This window comes from Pelobates fuscus, chromosome 3, assembly GCF_036172605.1.
Source record: "Pelobates fuscus isolate aPelFus1 chromosome 3, aPelFus1.pri, whole genome shotgun sequence".
Classification (NCBI taxonomy): Eukaryota; Metazoa; Chordata; class Amphibia; order Anura; family Pelobatidae; genus Pelobates; species Pelobates fuscus.
In genome coordinates this window covers 364241119-364261625 of record NC_086319.1, presented here as the reverse complement: position 1 = coordinate 364261625, position 20507 = coordinate 364241119, and the positions used below count along the sequence as shown (strand labels likewise).

The window sequence follows — 20507 nt, the reverse complement described above, 5'->3', positions numbered from 1 at the left end:
GTTACGTGGTTCGCTACTTTGAAAGCTTCCCACCAGTTTGCTAATAAGGAACTGGACCACCATGTGTAGATGTAGGATTTTTAGAAACAAATATGTGCAAAACAGGTGGGGACCAAGTGCCACCTTAATATGACTTTCTGTATCGGCTCATTATGGCTTGTGCAATAAATCCCCGTCACAAAAAAAAGGGAATTCTCACATTTTCTAGAATGTGCATAAGGTAAAGCCAGAGGAGTAAAACACTGACGGCACTAATATAGTTAAAGGTAATAAAATATTACTGCAACACCTACCACGTGTTCTCCCAGTGAACCCCGTCAAAGGCCTTCTGAAAACAGGCAAGGGCGATTTCAAGCGTTTAGAGCGACGAATGAACTTGCAGTTATCGACTGATGTTTACGCTACATGGCGCAGTTTTAGCCAGAAGTTTTACATACATCTCTGTAGTGGTATTATTGGCATTTATATAGCGCCAATTTATTCCACGGTGCTTTACGATGTTATAAAGGGCGATTTAGCAACAAATTGGACATCCTGTTACAAATTCTGACAGGAACATTAGATATCGATGTTTGAGAGACATAGGGGAAAGGTTATGGCACGCAGTAGGGGTTCGGTCTTTTCGGCAGTTATGTGGGTATGGAGGAATTGCTCTGGGACGGTCTTCATGGAAGTATAGACATTGCACAGAGCCATCAACAGAGTTAATTACTAAACTGAAATTCACTTGACATTCACTGTGAAATCCCAACAATTGTAAATTTTAAGGCCTAAAAAGTTTAACTAGAATTTTTTTTGAAAAAAGTTACAAAAAAAAGTCTGTTGCTCATTTGAATGCGCGACAATTCTTACTTTAGTGTGGAACGAGCAGATGTTTGAATGTCTTGTACTTTGTACCAGAGGAGCCATTGTGCCCAGGGCTGTTGTAAGATGTTATTCCTATTAATACCCCATCTCCTCTCTGGAAGACTGCGGTCAATGTGTTTTTCCTATATGTTGATGTGTGAATTTATGTAAGTTGGAAGTGAATCTTGTAAAGATGCAATGATTCTTGCTTTAACTCTATTTTGTACTATACTTACTCTCTGGTTTTGGAGAGGTTATTGAGAAATAAATAGCAATAATCTACTGCGTTTTGACTACCGTTTTCCTTCCACTGTGTCTGTGTAGATGAATTGTTTCTGCCAGGTTTACTGATTATTCCTTACGGAATCGGAATCTTTGGCACAATCTGTATATAAAGGATATTATGGTCCAACAGCCATCAATATTTAGATTCACAAAGTGTTTGCAATGCTTTCTCCCAGTAATATGTGTTGTATATGCCACACGTACCTTTACTAGGATACATAAAGGGAACACAGTGTACCATAACCATTATAGCTTGCTGTAGTTGTTATGGTACTGTAAATGTCTGTCTGCCCTGTCTTAGGATATCACTGCCGTCATCTGGATTTTGTAACTGAAGATTTCCCATCTTTGAATGGCTGTCATATGGAATTGGTACATATTTAGGACACTATAACAACTTCAGTAAGATTAACTTTTTTTTATAGTGCCTACATTGTTCCTTGAAGAGGGCTTGGGGAAATCCCCCTCTCCTCCCTCCAGCTCCTCCTCCTAAACCAAGGTGGGTGTCTAGTCTAACTACACTCACTCAATGCCCTTTGTTTTTTTTGTTTTTTCCTGGTATATAGATGTGGTTATTATAGGGATAGTGGCAAAACCTATTAAAATTGTAAAAGGAAAGTTAAAAGAAACCACACAAGATCTCAGGTCAACCATTTATTAATTGAGACATGTCACAGCAATTCATTATTCCGGCTCAGGAACAAGGGCGACTTTGATGCAGCACCCGTAGCACACTATGCTCTGTGTACTGCAATGTACCGTCAAGGCTATACCATTTCAATATTAAATAATTTGCTGCTAGTTGTGTGAAAACACACTTTTACATTCATTCATTCAATGCATGCATGGCACCTTTCCCGAAAAAGCCTTTAACAAGAGATGTAGCATTAATGCCACCAGAATAATGAGATCTATATTTGAAAATTAGCTGTTTAGCCAGTATTGGTTAATATAATGTTTACAGACCTGCTGGCTCCAGTGACCCTTCTAATACTATTTGGGTGATTTTCCCTGGTGTCACCGAGATGCAGAATAACCTGGGTGTGTGACAGCGATCTCAAATCTGGACGGTCTTATGCTAATGAAAAGATGCCCATTTTGGTGATTGCTTCAGTTCTGGGCACACAGTGAGCAGTAAAAGGCCTGCATCAGATATTTATGGTGTCCTGTTAAGGATTTGCTCGGCTGGAATACGGTCTTTAAATAAATACTGTTATGATGATTATTAATTTTGGCATTTATATAGAGAGACAACTTATTCCACAGAGCTTTACAATATTATATTCAGAATTTGATTCTCATTCATAAACTATTCAGTTTGATGTGCTTATTAGACTTGGTAATATCCTAGGAGCTTTTAGGCAGAAATAGGATCCAGGTTATTCACTAAAGACCGAATTCTCACACTCTTGATTACCAAAAAGAATCTTGGTTCATCTGGAGTGCAATATTGGCCAATAATTACCATATTTGTGTAATGCAGCCTCCAAATTAGAGACTGGAGACCAGATTCCAGCCTAGCCCCAGAGGCAAGTGAAACCAGCATCCAGTGATGAAAAAAATGCTACTTACTGCTCAAACACAGTAATAATTAAACTGGACCAGCAGCTGTCATTAGCGCCATTTGATAGCTAACTCCATGGGAGAAAGGTTTGACACAATTTGAGCTACTATAACCGAATAGTTAAAACAATTATTCAGGTTATTGCTTTTATGTGTATATTTTTGTTTAAAAAAAAAATGTTAAAATAATTTTAACTATTTGCGCGCAGGCTGCATTACTTTAAAACACAAGTGAATTAATTTAGCAAAATTGCTTTTAAACTGATAGATTCATAGGGAATTCATCTGCAATTCATTGTTTGATAAAGTTACAAAAAGTGTATTTTCAGTGGGATTACGGATTTTAAAGCAGACATCAGCTGGTACTACGGCAGATGTGCTCATTCAGTTGAAATTAACCAAACTGCAGCCAATTTTGCCTTCTGTAACTATGATAATTGTACATTTAAATTCAGTAATCTTAATGGATTTTTTCTAATCCAGACTGCATTCCTAATGACAACCAGTGTATGATTCAAAGCTTCTCTGATGGGTGAGCAGAAATTAAAATAGACTCATGCAATAAACCACACTGGATATGGGTGGAAAAAGCTACCGCCACGTCCCACCACAGTGTATGCTTTAGGCATTTTTAAGTCTACCTATAGATAGGTTGGCTTAGTTACACTTCAAGCAGTTCTGCATTTTACAGCACCATTAAATAGTTAGGCGTAATGCTAGGTGATCATTGAATCCACTAACTAGAAATAAAGGAGCACCAAAATTAACCAGCAGCTAAAGGCACATTCTACATAAATCCTGTCCTGGCAATGTTTTAATATCCTCTTGTGACAATACTGCCCCTGTGCTTTGTACATATGTAAAAACAGGCATTAACACACAGATCATTGTAGAAACCTGAGCTCAGTAGGACATTTGCAGCATAATCTTATGGAGTGTAAGTGGCTTCTATTAAAATAGGTTGTTAAAAGCTGCATTCTGCTGTATACTCGGGGCAGGAGGTCTTCTTTTAGGAAATATGACGATTAACTCTTTTCCATGCTACTGGTTTTTGCAGGTAACATGCTTGCAAAACAATTGAACCTGCTTTGAATTCCATTCAAACATAGGCCATCTAAGCTGCTATTCTAAGGCTCTTATATAGGATGTCTTCAATGCAAAAGGATCCCTTCGTTATATAAGCAGGCCATGAAAAGCTAATGATTTATTCAGCATGACCTTACGCAGGTATACGGGGTAACTTCTACTTTAAAATCTATTAAACCAACACCAAGCAGGGGATCTTTCTACTCTGATACAATTCTTATTTGATATTCAGGGAGACACAGTCAAAATGCACCGCGTAAGGCGTAAAGGGTTTCTAAAACTAGGTTTTAAGGTATGCTTGGGCTTTGCTACATCAAAGGAGACAGCAGGCCCTAAACATCAGGAGGGGTTCCGTGGCACCAACATTGAGGACTAAGCACTCGTTAGCAGAGATGAAGAGAACAGAGCCTGGGTGAAGACTAAGCCCTTCCTGTGACCCACTGATGGTGGCTTGGCCTTTGACCAGAAGCAAAATGCTGGCCGACTCTAAGCCCGCCACTTTGTACTGGGACACGGACGGGGGTACCTGCAAAGAAAGAGAGAAGAGCCATTAATAGAATTGAAACTTTTTACAAAATTGTGATCCTAAATTTTACAATAGAGGTGGGAATATACAGTGAAGGACAAATATTATTGGAAGTGACACTTCAAGAATTAGTAACTGCCTTCCAAAGTACATGACAAATGGGCAAGAAAGTAGCAAAGATCTAGGAAACTAAATTGTGAAACAATATAATATCCATTAAGGCGATGAGGTAGGTAAAGTGAACACTAAAATCAGGTGGCTGAATGTACATGCTCTTCCACTGTTACTGTATCTTCTACCCTTGAATACCATTCTGACAGCAGGAGAGATATGCGATTTCCTGGTATGCACCATTTTCCAATACAGAACAATGCACAGACAATCCCGTCACAGATAAAGAAAGGAACAACGTGCAGGAATTCAGCAGGGAATACATTAAAACGGATGAAGTGAAGCAGAGTTACTCTGCACCTGTGCTTATTCCTGCTAGGTTAGGTAGAGAGAATCTCTCATTGTGTGCATGTAAGAGGAGGATAAAGGTTTGGCTGTATGTGGGGGGAGGGGGGATCCTCAATTTATGTTCATGAAATCTTATTAGCTAAACCAGGAGTGGGGGGTGTGGAGTAGTAGGAAAGCTAAAGTATCAATATCAGTTGGCTTCTGTGCTGAGCTTGCAGAGAGCCATTGTGTCAGTGATTGCAGCAAGCATGCTACGGAATTACTGGATGTAACACCGGGATAACCTTTCCCCTTTATGCTGATGCCGTGAGAAGCCAGCAGGGTACACTTCCACAATTGCACATTCATAACCTCCTCCTGGAGAGGTTTTTTTTTTGGTGAGATTCATCTCATTACAGGTTTCTCGTTGATCATTTCTCCAGACAAAGCCTTACATTACCCTGCTTTAAAAGAAGCTGAAAAGATCTTGCCTACTATACTTATTGCCACTAAATCTTTAACAGACAACATCACCAAATACAACAGAATAGAATATATAGGGAGGATAAATCATTGGCTCGTGAAAATAAGGGTTAAATACCATTTTAAGTAAAGCACTATCAGATAAAATGTAAAAGTCATATACAATGCAGGCTCATTTACATACAGTTATACGGTATTCTGGGAAATAGTCAAAATACCCAGCACTGTGTATGCATTTGTACATTTAGTTCCCATATTACTGGTCATTATTTTAGTGGTGTCCAGTGTGGATTCTCACCTCTATTTTAATGACTGTAAAGTCTGGCACAGGTGGATTATAGACTATGGCATAGGGGTCCTCTCTGATTGGTGTTGGCTGAAAGAGTTTGGAGCTGGCTGGAGCCGCAGTGTAGGTCAGCATCTCACACAGAGTCTGGACGTCTATAAATTTTGGAGTGAGACCGGCACGAACGGTGTTATCAGAACAAGCCATGCACTCCACACAATCTATAAATTGAATGCAATAGGAAAAACAAAAAAAAAATAGAAAATATAAAAAAAAAAATATAAAAGAGCAACTTTTAAATATGCATGAGAAACAAGACCCATTATATTAAAGAAATTACCACTAAAATAAATTAACCAAGAACAAAGATATTAAGTGCCATCATTATAATCTGGTCCTTCATGACCCTGGGAGATAAACAGAATGCCATGCTTAATTTGCAGTTGCCATTTCTGCGTAGGGCATTTAATTTGATAAAGTCTCTTTAAAGGCCGTTTGTTTTAATTATTTGCTCGTTGATCCTTAAGCGGTTAAATGTGGTGCTACTGTATTTGGTCAACAGTGATCACAACCTATGAACTCCAATGTCTGCCCCATGATGCATATGCTTGGAAGTATAGGGACATAGAGAGTAGTATTTAGTCATATTAAATCTTTAATTCATTGTTATCCATACAGGATATGGTATCACAAAAATACCTTTTAAGACAGTCCATGCTCTTGGTTGTGTCGTCTACTCTGTACATACTGACCACTAGATCGAGATGCTTAGGGAAAGGGTTTTCAGTGAATCCTGATATTAACAGCACGTTCGGGTAAATTACTTCACGAACGTAGGAGAAACACGCCATTGCTCAGTGTTCTGCAATGACTAGTTCTTTACTCCATACATTATATCATTTGCTGGACGATCAAAGAAAAGGTCAGCAGCCACCCGTAGAGCCCTGGACACTTCATATGTACTGCTGTTGTAATTTAAAAATGTATATAGTGTGTACACTGTGCTTTTCATAGTTTTTTTATTCCTTTTTTGCAATTTGTGTTGTGAATATTACAAACAAAAATTGAAAAGTAAAAATGGGTATATTTCAAAATGTTGTCATGTTTTTTTCTAGATAAGTTTTCCGTGTACTTGTGGGTTAGCACTTGGTGTGCTTTGCAGGAAGAAAAGGGAGAGCCCTAAATCAGTCGATACTAGCTGTATATTTTAGGAAGTAAAAGGGAGAGCCTGCATTAATGTGCATATAACTGTAAATTACATGGTAGTACTAAGTACATTACATGGAAATACGAAGTCTGTTCGTATTTTGTAAAATATTAATGGTACAGTGATCATCATTAGAATATATGCCCAGGACATGCTTGAAAACAAGAGAAATCTCAGTGTAAATAAATACATGTACGGTAGTCACTCTTCTATGAAGAAGCGCCCTCTAGTGATCCAAACAGGGTTTAACTCACCACAAGTCAAGGTGGTTCAAGCACACCCACTGACCACTTTTGGGTGAAAGTTTTATTGTTCACTAAAGTACGGGTCCAGCTTACTGGTGTACCTTGTTAAATAGAAATTTAGAAATTGCAATGAGCACTGTTTTTAGCAAGGAGAACCTCAACATCAAACTAAGGAACACTATAGCTTAGGAATTGAAGCCTGTATTCCTAATGCTATTGAGATTAAGTGTACTGGGAGACTTTAGTGGTCATTTAAATTGTTTGCAAACATTTTGACTATTTACCCTACAGATGGCGCCAGGGCACTCCTGGCACCATAACAACTACAGTCAACTGAAGTAGTTATGGTACTTTGAGTGTTCCTTTAATTAATTGATTAATGTCCCTTCCCATTTTCTAAACTCCTAACTGTGATATCTACAAGTATCAGATAAAATGATGAAGCAGATAACCAAATGTAAACATTTGTATTGGAAACATTCTACAAACTACATTCTACAAATGTATGTATTATGACGTCTCATGGTTCTGTAGTCTCAAGAAAGTTGAAGAAAAAACTTGGGCAAAAAAAAACCTCATAAGCCAACATTTTTCTACAAGTGTTTTCTCACACTCACCTCCCTCCAAATAAGCGTGGGGTTCGTTGGCTCCAAGGAACATAGCCTCTCCAGGGTGTAAAGTTAGAACATTGAGGAAGTAAATGGCAAAACACCCAATATCCCCAGGAAATTGCAAATGCAGCTTGAGGAGTAGGTCTCCGATACAATGAGAGACATCTCCTCCGCTCTGAGCTGAAAGATAGAGAACAGCATAAAGTTATTTGCAATGGCAAGGGTTAGCAGGGTTTCAAGCCACCAATGATAAAAGTCAAAACAGAAAATACCCACAGCAATTCAAGCTCAGTATTAGAAGTGTGAAAAATTGGCTGAAGTAGGTAAAACAAACATTCTTTATTTCAAATAAGTCTACTAAAGAGGTTTAGTAGAGTATAGCAATAAATTACAGCACTTCCTTATAATATTGTTTCAGGTGCCCAAAGAAAATGTTTCGACTGCTGCAAGGGTTATCAAGGTCTTCTTAAGCAGCGTTGCAGTGGTCAAAACGTTGCCTTTGTACACCTGAAAAAAGGGACACTATTTTTATAAAGAAGTGCTAAAATGTATTACAATATTCACCCTCCAGATTCTTACCTTGTGCTGGAGGGTGGCTTTCCTGGAGTCCAGTTTGCTGGCTGATGTGTCTGGGAGTTATGGCCCAGCTTTCCCCCCTCCACACTGGTTTCCCCCCCTTCCCCCCTCTACCCTCTTGCGCGGCTCTGAGTTAGCTGGAAGGAAATGACAGGCCCTCACTTCCTCCCAGGCTACTGTTAAATGCCCACATAGCCTCACCGGGCCCCTGCTGAAAAATGTCCACCAGGTGACCCTAAGTGAATGGGCCCCCTTAGTGAGCAGGCCCGCAACAAATTATTTTAGGACCCTGGGTAAGCATTTTCTTGTGCCTCCTGAACCCTGCCCTCTCCTTCACACACTCCCACCCCCTGGCATGCAACCATGCCCTCCATCCCAACTTAGTGGCAGAACTAATGTAGAGAGGGCCATGTGCAAGACATTTTTTTGGACCTCTCCTCTAGCGCAAGAGTGTAGAAAAGATAGATCCTCATCTGTTGTACAATTCCCACGATGCTATGCCAGCTGGGGATCTACCATTTGGTCATTCTTGCAGGGCTGTATTTTGAGGAGTGTTTGTTAATTTGAATCTAAGCATGCTGTTGAATAGAGTATGTGTGCGCATGTAGGGTGTAGTATTGGTGTTTGACTGAATGGGTGTGTTTCTATATACTTTTTAAACTTTAATTCAGAGGTGTGTTTGTAGGTAATGTTCCTAGGGGTGTGTCTGCATGTTGTGTTTGATTGCTGGGATGTATGACATACATTCACATTAGCGAACTGATACATGCACACTGACACAAAGACTGGCGTATACACACACAAAGAGATAAAAACACTGGCACATCCACACACAGACACACGGGTACACATGCAGGGGTGTATATGTGTGCAGTGTTGGCATAGGAATGCATGCATTGCCACACAGATGCACACTAACACAAACACAGATACACATGCAGTGGTGTATTTGTGTGCAGTGTTCGTGTTGGAATGCAGGGGTGTATTTGTGTGCAGTGTTAGCGTTGGAATGTAGTAGTGCATTTATGTGCACTGTTAGTACTGGAATGATGGGATGTATCCATTGCCACACTTCGATACACACTTACACACACGGACACTCATATACACACACAGGTGCACATACACAGACATGCAGATACACATACAAACTGACACAAATGTACACAGACACAGGTATACATACACACAGATACACAAACACTGACACAAATGTACACATACAGAGACACAAACACAGCCAGATATCCCCACACACACACAGTTAGATACCCACACTGACACAAACAGACATACAATCACATACACACACACACACACACACACACACACACAGCCAGAGATACACACACAGCCAGATATAGACACTGACACTCACAGCCAGATACCCACACATACATATGAATATCAATTTACATAATTTAGCCACACTCCTGTCTCCTTAACTTTACAGAAGGGTGGCTTTGGTCCAGTGGGAGCTGGATGGCTGAGCTTAATGGGAGTCTGAGGAACTTTGCTACCTCAGTCCCTCTCCTCCTTCTCCACGTGTGCCTCCTCCTACCCAGCGGAACTCTGTTACATGGGAGGAAGTGACCTCACCTCACTTCCTTCCAGCAGGCAGATAGACAGGAGCCCGGTCTGGAGCACTCCTAAAGGGCTGGGAGAGCCCTGATTACATCACCTGTTGCAGCCCACCGGAAATTTCTCAGTATCCCGGTGGGCTGTTCAGTCCTGATTGCGGGCAGGGAGCCCACGGGGCAGTTGCTTTGGGCCCCCCAGGTGTTACTGGGCTTGGGGCAGCTGCCCCGCATTAGAGACAGCCCTGATGGTAGGTGCTGTTCCCATTCTCTATTTTGAGTTACTAAAGATTTTTGGCAAAATTTATTTTATTACAGTACAATCCAAGAATAGGCCACTGAGGTAGTTACACTTTAAAAATGGGTCACCAAGATAATGTTAGGTAAATAAAGGTTAAGAACCACTGCATTAAAATATGAAAATATTGGTAGGCGTCTAAGTTTTTTTTTTACCTTGTTGGGACACACGCTGTACAAGCAGATTAAGCTGTTCTGCACACTCCTTCTTGCCGCTCTGCATCATGCATGTGAAGCATCTCTGCAGAGCACTCCGTATTTGGGCTTCATCCGAACTTGCAGCAACAGACTCTAAATTCTGAGCCGCCTCTTGGCCAATCAGAGCACGGAACTCAGGGACATCTGTCAATTGAAAAATAGATGGGCTTCTAACCATTGTATGCTTTAGATTTTTCTGAAGAGTAACATTAACATACAGAGAGCTCACCTCGCAAGAAAGCTACAATCTCAGGAATAGGCCGAAATCCACACAAGCCTCGAAACGGGGTGAGTGCTATTGCCATTTCTGGTTTGTGGTTGTCATCAGGATAATGCTGAGGAAACTGAGTATGGAGCTTCTTGGCCAAGGTCTAAAAGAAAGAGAACCTTCTAAATAACTGGCCACTGGTAAACAAAGCATGAGGGCTAGGAAGATTAACATAAATAAAAAAAGAGGTACAGAAGCAAGGACTGTTCAGGGTAAAATTTCAAACTCCTGCATTCTATCTTTGCCTTTATTGATATATCACTCCTGACTTACCTATTCTCTAAAACGCCCCTTTCACCTTTACTCCTCACTTTCATACCACTGCTTTCTTCTTGACCTCATCACTGACAATCATTTCCTTTTACCCAGAATCTTACCTTGTCTGGATGTGCCTGAATGGACAGAGCTAATCTAACAGACAGTACTTTAAACAGGAATGGAAGCTGATCCTGGAATTTCTCTCTGACTGCTGACCCTAGGCACTCGGGGTGAGCAGAGATCCACTGACTCAAGGTCTTCTCGGTAATCCGGTTGTCTATGATGAGAGCATCTCCTTTGGGGTGAGTTCCCATCCACAGCTGTTTAAGAGAAGGATAATTACAGAAAGTGATACACCAGGTAATGAAGAAGATAACGGATATTGAAAACAGAAAGAAATATAAAATGTTGAGTTATACTCGGGAATCACTAATACTGGAACAAAGAGAAAAGGAAGCATAAAAAAGACAGTGAAGGCATGGAGAGAAAAAATATATATACAAGGAGAAAAAGCAGCGAGTGGACGGGGGGAGAAACATAAGTTGAGGAATCGTTAGAAGCACAAAAGTACTTTTGACGAATGAGCGAATGGACGCTTGAAAGTTACCTCAGCATAGGGCTTTTCTGAGTTTATCTGGCGATCGGGGTCACCTCTTGACCATAGCTGTGCTACAACACTGTCGCTGCCTAGTTTGCCCCATGCATAGTCCTGAACGACACACGACAAGGGGAACACTGTCCATGAAAGAAGAAGGGGAGAGAAATGTATGAAGGACTGCTGAGAAAAATATGAAAACTCCTATTAGTGTACAACAGAATGATCAATTTATATTAAAACATCCAGCAGGTTCTTAATGTGGAATACAGCAAATAAAACTTGACCCATGTCATCCACCAAGTTCCAGATTAACTCATTGGCTCATGTTATACTGCTTTGCCTTAGAACAGGGGTCGGCAACCCGCGGCTCCGGAGCCGCATGTGGCTCTTTTGAACCTTTGCCGCGGCTCCGGGGCGGATACTAGGGAGGGGAGGAGGCGCATTGTGCGCCCTGACACTCCCCACTGTGGCGGGCGCTGTAGTTACGCACCGTCCTGACGTCTCCTTCCCGCCCGCTGTCAGATCGGAGGGCAGCGGCGCGCATGCAGGTCTACGACTGCGAGGAGGAAGATGACATCCGTCCAGACTCCCGTCAGCAGCAGCAGCAGCAGCAGCAGCAGCAGCAGCAGCGTGCCAGGCACCAGTGTGAGGTAAGTGAAGTGATGCCTCGGGGGGGGGGGGGGGGGGGGTGTGAGCCCGGCCCACACACTTACACAGACAGAACTTAAAGACATTTTTATCCAATTTAATGTGCCACTAGTGTACAATGTATTTTTTTTTTTTTTTTTTTAAAGTGTAATTTATATCATATAATAAAACATAAATCCCAAGTATTCCTATTTAGGAGGAGAAGTCCCTATTTCCCAAATTCCTTTGTCACTCATTTCTATCATCATTGCCCCTCTTTTCTAGGAGCTCCATTTTGTTGGTGAGTCTACAGCAGAGCTCCACCAAAATAATACTGACAGTAGTATGTCTTTAAACTACAATAAATGTGTCTGAGTCTACAGCACAGCTCCACCGCAATAATACTCCCAGTAATGTGTCAGAGTTTGTAACAGAGCTCCACAGTAATAATACTCCCAGTAATGTGTCTGAGTATATAACGGAGCTCCACCACAATAATACTCCCAGTAATGTGCCTGAGTTTATAACAGAGCTCCACCACAATAATACTCCCAGTAATGTGCCTGAGTTTATAACAGAGCTCCACAGTAATAATACTCCCAGTAATGTGTATAACGGAGCTCCACCGCAATAATACTCCCAGTAATGTGTCTGAGTGTATAACAGAGCTCCACAGCAATAATACTCCCAGTAATGTGTCTGAGTGTATAACAGAGCTCCACAGCAATAATACTCCCAGTAATGTGTCTGAGTGTATAACAGAGCTCCACAGCAATAATACTCCCAGTAATGTGTCTGAGTGTATAACGGAGCTCCACAGCAATAATACTCCCAGTAATGTGCCTGAGTTTATAACAGAGCTCCACCACAATAATACTCCCAGTAATGTGCCTGAGTTTATAACAGAGCTCCACAGTAATAATACTCCCAGTAATGTGTATAACGGAGCTCCACCGCAATAATACTCCCAGTAATGTGTCTGAGTGTATAACAGAGCTCCACAGCAATAATACTCCCAGTAATGTGTCTAAGTGTGTAACAGAGCTCCACAGCAATAATACTCCCAGTAATGTGTCTGAGTGTATAACAGAGCTCCACAGCAATAATACTCCCAGTAATGTGTCTGAGTGTATAACGGAGCTCCACAGCAATAATACTCCCAGTAATGTGTCTTTAAACTACAATAAATGTGGTTAGAAATCGGTCTGTATAAATAAGATATATTGTTCTTCAAGTATTCCTTTGTCCATTTGAAATGTTAGGAGGCATGTTAATACTTGTTAATAGATACTACTTGAAATCTGCTGTAGTAAACTGTATGATCAGTCATAATAATGAAATGAAATGTGTTACGCATAACCAGCTTTTGTGGACAATTGTGACCATAATACATAAAGGGTAACTGAGCATAGCGCAGCCATAATCCTTAGTAGCTGGGTTACTAATACTTTGTTGTCATCTTTTTAAGCAATCAGAAGGAAAAAAAAGTGACAAAAAAAGTTCTTTTTATAATGACGAGGATGACATTGGGCCCTCATTATTAATTATTATTTACATCAGGCACTGATTATGATTTATAGTAGACTGGGGCCCTGATTAATTTTCTATGGCATTTTGGGGCATTGATTTTGCTATGGGGCCCTCTGATTTCTAATTACGCCCCTGTTTTGGACCCCCGGTAGGCCAGCCATGGATAAAGGCAAGAAAAGAAAAATTGTTTTAAATGTCGCAATGGTTTTGCGGCTCCCAGTTTTTTTTTTTTCTTCGGAAACTGGTCCAAGTGGCTCTTTTTGTCTTAAAGGTTGCAGACCCCTGCCTTAGAACATTTAATTTGTGAACTAGTGTTCTTAACAGTGATCAGCCAATTTTACTTTGCATTCTACAAGGAAACCCGTGTTTGCCAAATATTTTTCTTATGGAGGAGTCATGGACATTGGCCTTAGCTGAAAACGGTCAGATACCTGGAAGAATTTGCCTACTGCACTTAGAGAACTGTTACCAGGAAGGCCATCTTGGGAAACTGCGAGGCAATTACATATTAAAGGACAAAATAGATGAGCTGGACACAAAGCTGATTAAGACAAGGTTTCCAATTTGTCTATGGAAAATAAAATTGCCGTTCCCTGGTAAGTTCCAGACAATTTGTAGATTAGTGCATAATCCTGTATAGCTCTAACTACAGGTCATTGTTTATTTTAGTAGTTATGGTGCAGAGACTTTGGGTGCCCCCATTTTTTGCCAAACTTACTGAACAGTTTGGGAAAAAATATCATGGCCCTACCAGCATTTAACCCCTAGTGACAAGACCGTTTTTCAATTTTCTTACTGTTAAGGACCAGGGCTGTTTTTTACATTCTTGCAGTGTTTGTGTTTAGCTGTAATTTTCCTCTTACTCATCTACTTTACCCACACATTATATAGAGTTTCTCAAAATTAAATGGTCTTTCTAAAGATACCATTATTTTCAGTATATAATATAATTTACTATAAAACAAATTATAAAATGTGATTTAAAAAAAAAAACACATGTTCTAATTTGACCCACAAAATCTGTAATGCATCTACAACCGCCAAAAAAAACCCGTGCTAAATAGTTTCTAAATGTTGTTGTGAGTTTAGAAATACCCAATGTTAACATGTTCTTAGCTTTTTTGTGCAAGTTATTGGGCTATAAGTACAAGTAGGACATTGCTGTTTCAAAATATATACGGTATTTTAAAAATGTATCAAAAGGGACATTGTAACACTGTTATCTGTCATAAATCTCTGAAACACACCTCACATATACATATATTTTTTTTAAATTATACAACTATTCAATATGGGGTATGCCCAGTCTTTTTTACTAGCCACTTAGTCACAAACACTGGCTAAAGTTAGCATTTATATTTGTGTGTTAAAAATGCAAAACACAATTATGAACGCCAACTTTGGCCAGTGTTTGTGACTAAGTGGCTACTAAAAAAGATTGAACATACCCCATGTGCAATACCTTGGCTTGCCTTCTTTTGCAAATGGTATGCCATCATGGGGGTAATTCTCATTTCCTGGGCTACCATACGCTCTCAAAGGCAACATAACCAATCTGGCAAATTTCAATGTGAAAAAAAAAACAGAAAATCAAGCCTTATATTTGACCCTGTAACTTTCAAAAACACCATAAACCTGTACCTGTAGGGGGTACTGTTATACTCGGGAGACTTCGCTGAACACAAATATTATGGTTTCAAAACAGTAAAACTTATCACATCTACGATATCATCAGTGCCTTTTGTGTGTGAAAAATGCAAAAAAGGTCAGGTTCACTGGCGATATCACCGCTGTGATAAGTTTTGAAACACTAATATTTGTGTACAGCGAAGTCTCCTGAGTAAAACAATACCTCCCCATGTACAGGTTTTAGGGTGTCATAGAAAGTTACAGGGTAAATACAGTGCTAACAAATTAAATTCTCTGGACTTTCGGCCTGGGTTGTCAGGCAGGTCCCTCAAATTACTATGTAAAAATATTACATAAATATGCACATAGAATTTAAATATATATGCATATTTATATATTTGAAGTCTATGTGTATGTTTATGAAATTATTTATGTAATTATGGATATTTTTATACATTTCATATTATTTATATTGATTTATATATACATATTAATATCAAAATACAGTTAGCATAAACTCATTATATATATATATATATATATATATATATAGTTTTTACTTTTTTTTATTATTTTGAATTATTCTTTGATAAGGGTGTCCTGATGAAAGCTCCCCAGTGGAGCTGAAACGTCGAATTTTTCTTCCGCAATAAATGGAGAAGTTATCTTCTGGAAAACCTTGAGTGCCGGTATTTTCACTTTGTTTATGATTAAGCCACCAGAGCACCAGGTACTATTTTTCTTTTTTTAGTTGGAGTGCAGGGGTATTTTGTATTATAAATCCAAACAAATTCCTTGCACTCACGCTTAGAGGGTTTCCAATGCTGGGTGCACGTTCCCTGGGCTCCAAAATGTATAGTCCACATATAAAGTTGGCTGCATATAAAGGGTCAAATATAAGGCTTGATTTTCTGTTTTTTCACATTGAAATTTGCCAGATTGGTTATGTAGCCTTTGAGAGCGTATGGTAGTCTTTAAAATCTAAAGATTTATTGAATCAACAAAAAAGAAAAGCAATCAACGTTTCAATCATTGTATTTTTTGATCCTGAACAAAGTTCCAGGAGGGACTGAAACGTTGATCGCTTTTATTTTTTGTTGATCCAATAAATATTTAAAATTTTAAAGACCGGAGTGCAGCCAACTTTATATGCGGAATACATACATTTACATACACACACACACACACACAAAGAAAAGTCCTGCGCTCACTCCCATCACTCCTGGGCGGCAGCAATGACTACAGTACACATCAGCTAATACATATAGTAAAAACCAAAGGAAAAAAAAAAAAAAAAAGATACCTGCGCTCTCTCCTTAATGCCTATGTATATTTAAACAAAATGGAGGTCATTTAGTTACTCCAATGGCCACTGGAGGGAATGCCCGCCTGCCAATGTCAAGGCAGACCCCCTTAGACGAGTCCTACACTGACCTTTCACCCTGCTTCCTTGAGCTTCTGGCAAAAACATCTCTAATGAGACAGAAAGGGGTATTTTTTATATACACCCCTATATACTTGTTAACCCTTAATAGGGAACACATGGGATGGGCGGCAGCATTGTAATCTAGCTGTGATACAAAAAGTAAATACAAATACAAAAAGAAAAGTCCTGCGTTCACTCCCATAACTCCTGGGTGGCAGCAATGACTACAGTACACATCAGCTAATACATATAGTTTAAAAAAAAAAAAAAAGGAAGAAAAAAAGTTACCTGCGCTCTCTCCTTAATCCCTATGTATATTTAAACAAAGGGAGGTGATTTCGTTACTCCACTGGAGGGAGTGCCCTATATACACACACACACACGTGTAATTTTACTCTAAGTGTATTTTTATATTAATATATGTATATATTATTAAAAAAAAAAAAATACACCTAGTATGACGTTTTATATATATATATATATATATATATATATATATATATACACACACACACACATTTTTTTATTTAATAACTTTTTTATTTTATTTTACAGATGCAGGGAGACAGTTTAAGCAGTCCCTCTGCAGGCAGCACTATGGACGCCTATTGCAGCCATGTGACCGCTCTTTCAGAGTGATCACATGGCCCGCGGGGGTCTATTTTGCCTAGGGGGGACTGTCTGGGCTGTCAGGCAGTCCCCCCAGACCGGGAGCAACACTGATCACCGGCAAGGGAACGGCGGTGATCGGGTAAGTAAAATATTTGCCGCAGAGATACTAGGTACACTAGATTTCCTTTAGAACCGTTTTTTGTTGGACGTACCTAATATGTCCACAGTCCTTAAGGAGTTAAAGCCTGGCTCCTTGCCAAACAACTTTCCCGTTATGTCTATAATGAATGCGGCGGCGAGACTCATCTTCCTGTCCGCCCTCACCTCCCCCCTCTGTCAGTCCCTACATTGGCTTCCCATAAGATACAGGACTCAATTTAAGATCCTGATACTCCTATATCTGTTGCTCGCCTTAAAGACTTCTCTAGAGCTGCACTGTTCTTATGGAATGCCCTTCCCCTCTCTGTTATACTTTCACCCAGTCTCCACTTCTTCAAAAAAATCTTTGAAAACTTACTTCTTTAGGAAAGCGTATCAATTAAGCTGAACAACTTTCTCTCCCAGCACCCTGATTCCTCTTCTCCAACTGTAATCAAAGCAACACCTAGCCCTCAGTGAATAATATCCTAGCAACATACTTTTCTACCCTGCCCTTACCTTTTGTGTCATATTACCCACCTCCCTCTAGCATGTGAGCTCATTGAGCCCGGCCCTCAATCCCTCTGTTCTTGTGCGTCCAACTTATCTGGCTACAATTCCTCGCCTGTTAATCCACCCATTGTACAGCACTGTGGAACTTGGCGCATATATATATATATATATATATATATATATATATATATATTAATAATAAATACTCACACAACGCAGATGTTAACTTACACATTATTCATCCATTCTTTGGTGGCAATTATAGGCTACAAATGTTAATTTAAGAGAGTATTTATATGTAGTGTGGTTGTAGGTGTGTGTTCACACAGAGCTGAAGATGCAGGTGATTGCCTAGAACACCTGCCTTGCAAAGACTTCTCATTGAGCTGTACTACAACCTATTAAGTCTGTGTCTGGACACTCACAGGAAATCTGTGCTGGGGAAGAAGGGGAGGGTGTGCAGTAGCGATTGCTAGCCAAGATTTCATATACTGTACTCTCAAAAGTACACGCACAACAGATTACATTCATATTTTCTTTGGACCTAATTTTTGTTTCTTTATGAGTGTTTTTTTTTATTTCAGCCAACCCAGCTAAAACACTGCATATACTAAGTTGTTATGGGGCAAGTAATTCTTGCCCCATAACTTCAAAAAACTGAAGTGGTCATGATGCTTGGAATACTATTTGAAGCAGATGGATGCTGGATTTTCGAAATGACAGACCAAAGAGAGTGGCATGAGATATATCGGGTAATAGTTGGCTGAAGAAGAGAGCTTATTTTATAATTAGGGTGATGAGCGCATGTTTGTAAGAAGCGGGGAACGTGCCTATGAAAAGGAAAATGATAAAGATGCCTTAAACTAGGTCTTAGAACAGGAGTGAGGGAAAGGAAAAGATGCAAAGGAATAACATGAAGTGGGTGGGCTCGGAGATTAGAAGGTCAAGACATTGTCCTCTGTGACTGTACCAAAGCATCTTACTGTGGTGGTGCTTAAGGGACACTCCAAAGCCCACGGTAGTCAGATGTCACTTTAGAGTAAAGGACTGCACTCATTTAATGAGAGGGCGCTGCTGACATTTTCAGCCAATGATTGTAAACCTGCTTTGCTCTAAAGTGGCATCTGGCTTCTCCTGCAAGAGTAGACTGGATGTGGAACAGATACCGACCGACAGGACCCAGGTAAGTTGTCAAACCATGCTACTATAGTTTTACATCCTACCGGGATCCTACAGGGATGGAGCCAAGGCACTCCGACCACTACAACCATTACAGTAGGTTGCATAGTCATGGTGCTTAGTAGTTCCTTTAACACGGTTATTTTTTTAATTCTTCAGTTAATTGCCGTATTAAAGCAACTCCCAACCCCATACCATTTTATGGGGCAGGAATGTCCAGGTGCTGGATTTAACAGTTTTACCATGGTCTAACTCCAAATATTTGGGTTCTAGCATCACTATCTCCTGGCTTTCTAACTTCCTAAGTTGCAGTCACTTTTTCATCATCCACCCAGCAAACCCATTCTCATACTGTGCAGGCTAGAAGGAAGCTACGGGACAATGGCACGGGACACTGGGGGACAAATTAATTGGGGTAAAAAGTTGGAGAATAGTTGAACCCCTGAAAGCCAGCACCCGGACACTATGGTCCCAATAACCGCTTCAATCAGCTGAAGTTGTATTCACCAATACTGAACTGGAAACGGAATTGTTACAGTTAGACAAAAAAAAAAAAAAAAGAAAGAAAATAAATTATTAACAAAAGTCTAGTAACCTGAAATCCAAAAGTTAAAATTTGGGTTAAAATAGCTGAGATCTGTACCCTGGCTATTTTATCCAGATAGAGTTTATTAAGCTGTAACTATAACTACAGCCAGGGTGGAGACATTTCTGCCTCAATGTTGCCATTCTATTTATTTCTTCCACCCGCATTGCTGACACTCCCCTCCTTTATTGAATAACCCCTGGCAGAGCTGGACTACATATCCCAGCATGCCCGTGCGCCGTGACGCCCCCAGCTCTCCCGGTGTGTCCGAGGGGGCCATTCGGTCAGGTTGCTGGGCTGTCACTCCCTCAGTATTGGCCCCCCCTTGCTCTCCGCCCCGCTCCCAGCCAGGTATCACCCGCGAGCCGCTCTACCCACCTCGGGGCTCGGCCATCGCTCCCACCTTCACCTCCGCTCCCTGTCAGACTGAGCGCACCGCCCGCGGGGAATGCCGGGACTTGTAGTCCGCGCCGCACGATGACGTCAGCAGGGCACCCTGCCAGCCGTCCGACACACTGTCGGATATTAACTGCTCAGCCAGCCGGGTGATGGCATCACAGGACTGCCACTCCCAGCATGCACCGAGCCCTGACACTGGCGGTTACCATGGTGACAGCCGCGTCATACGTTACTTCTTATAACTACAAGAAGGCTTGTAACTCCAAGTGTCTCGTGTTACGTCAGCACGTTTCACCTGCTCTCTCACACTATGGCTCACACCCTCACCTGCCAACAGAGCAAATCCCGCCTCCCGCCTGAGCTTGCTGAGAGGGGATTGGGCAGGTGCGTAGCTCCGCCCTCAGCCGCTGACCACACCCCTGGTCGAGCAGGAAGTACGCGAGCCCTGTCAGCCAAGCCCCGCCCCTTTCTCCGAGCTGCTCGCTGCCTGATTGGACGCCGAGCCCGGCCTCTTCCTTCC

The 20507-nt window shown here is 40.8% G+C and overlaps 1 protein-coding gene across 2 annotated transcripts; it reads right to left on the bottom strand.

Moving 5' to 3' along the window:
• Positions 1-2245: 2245 nt before the first annotated feature.
• On the bottom strand, positions 2246-20087 carry MPI (mannose phosphate isomerase). 2 transcript variants are annotated; one of them, XM_063449313.1, is made up of 8 exons: positions 19967-20087; positions 11358-11485; positions 10870-11070; positions 10454-10595; positions 10183-10368; positions 7583-7756; positions 5526-5734; positions 2246-4306 (listed from the first exon to the last, which is right to left on the bottom strand). In XM_063449313.1, the coding sequence occupies exons 1-8, from the start codon at positions 19980-19982 to the stop codon at positions 4094-4096; spliced, it is 1269 nt and encodes a 422-aa protein (XP_063305383.1). In that variant the 5' UTR covers positions 19983-20087; the 3' UTR covers positions 2246-4093. The 2 variants fall into 2 exon arrangements, with proteins under 2 accessions (XP_063305383.1, XP_063305384.1); XM_063449314.1 differs by lacking the exon at positions 19967-20087 and adding an exon at positions 17690-17747.
• Positions 20088-20507: the final 420 nt, after the last annotated feature.

Coding starts and splice junctions, on each gene's coding strand:
- MPI (XM_063449313.1), bottom strand. Junction 10,369..10,453: donor GATTGTAGCTTTCTTGCGAG/GTGAGCTCTCTG, acceptor TTCAATTGACAG/ATGTCCCTGAGTTCCGTGCT. Junction 7,757..10,182: donor ACAGCGTGTGTCCCAACAAG/GTAAAAAAAAAA, acceptor TCTATCTTTCAG/CTCAGAGCGGAGGAGATGTC.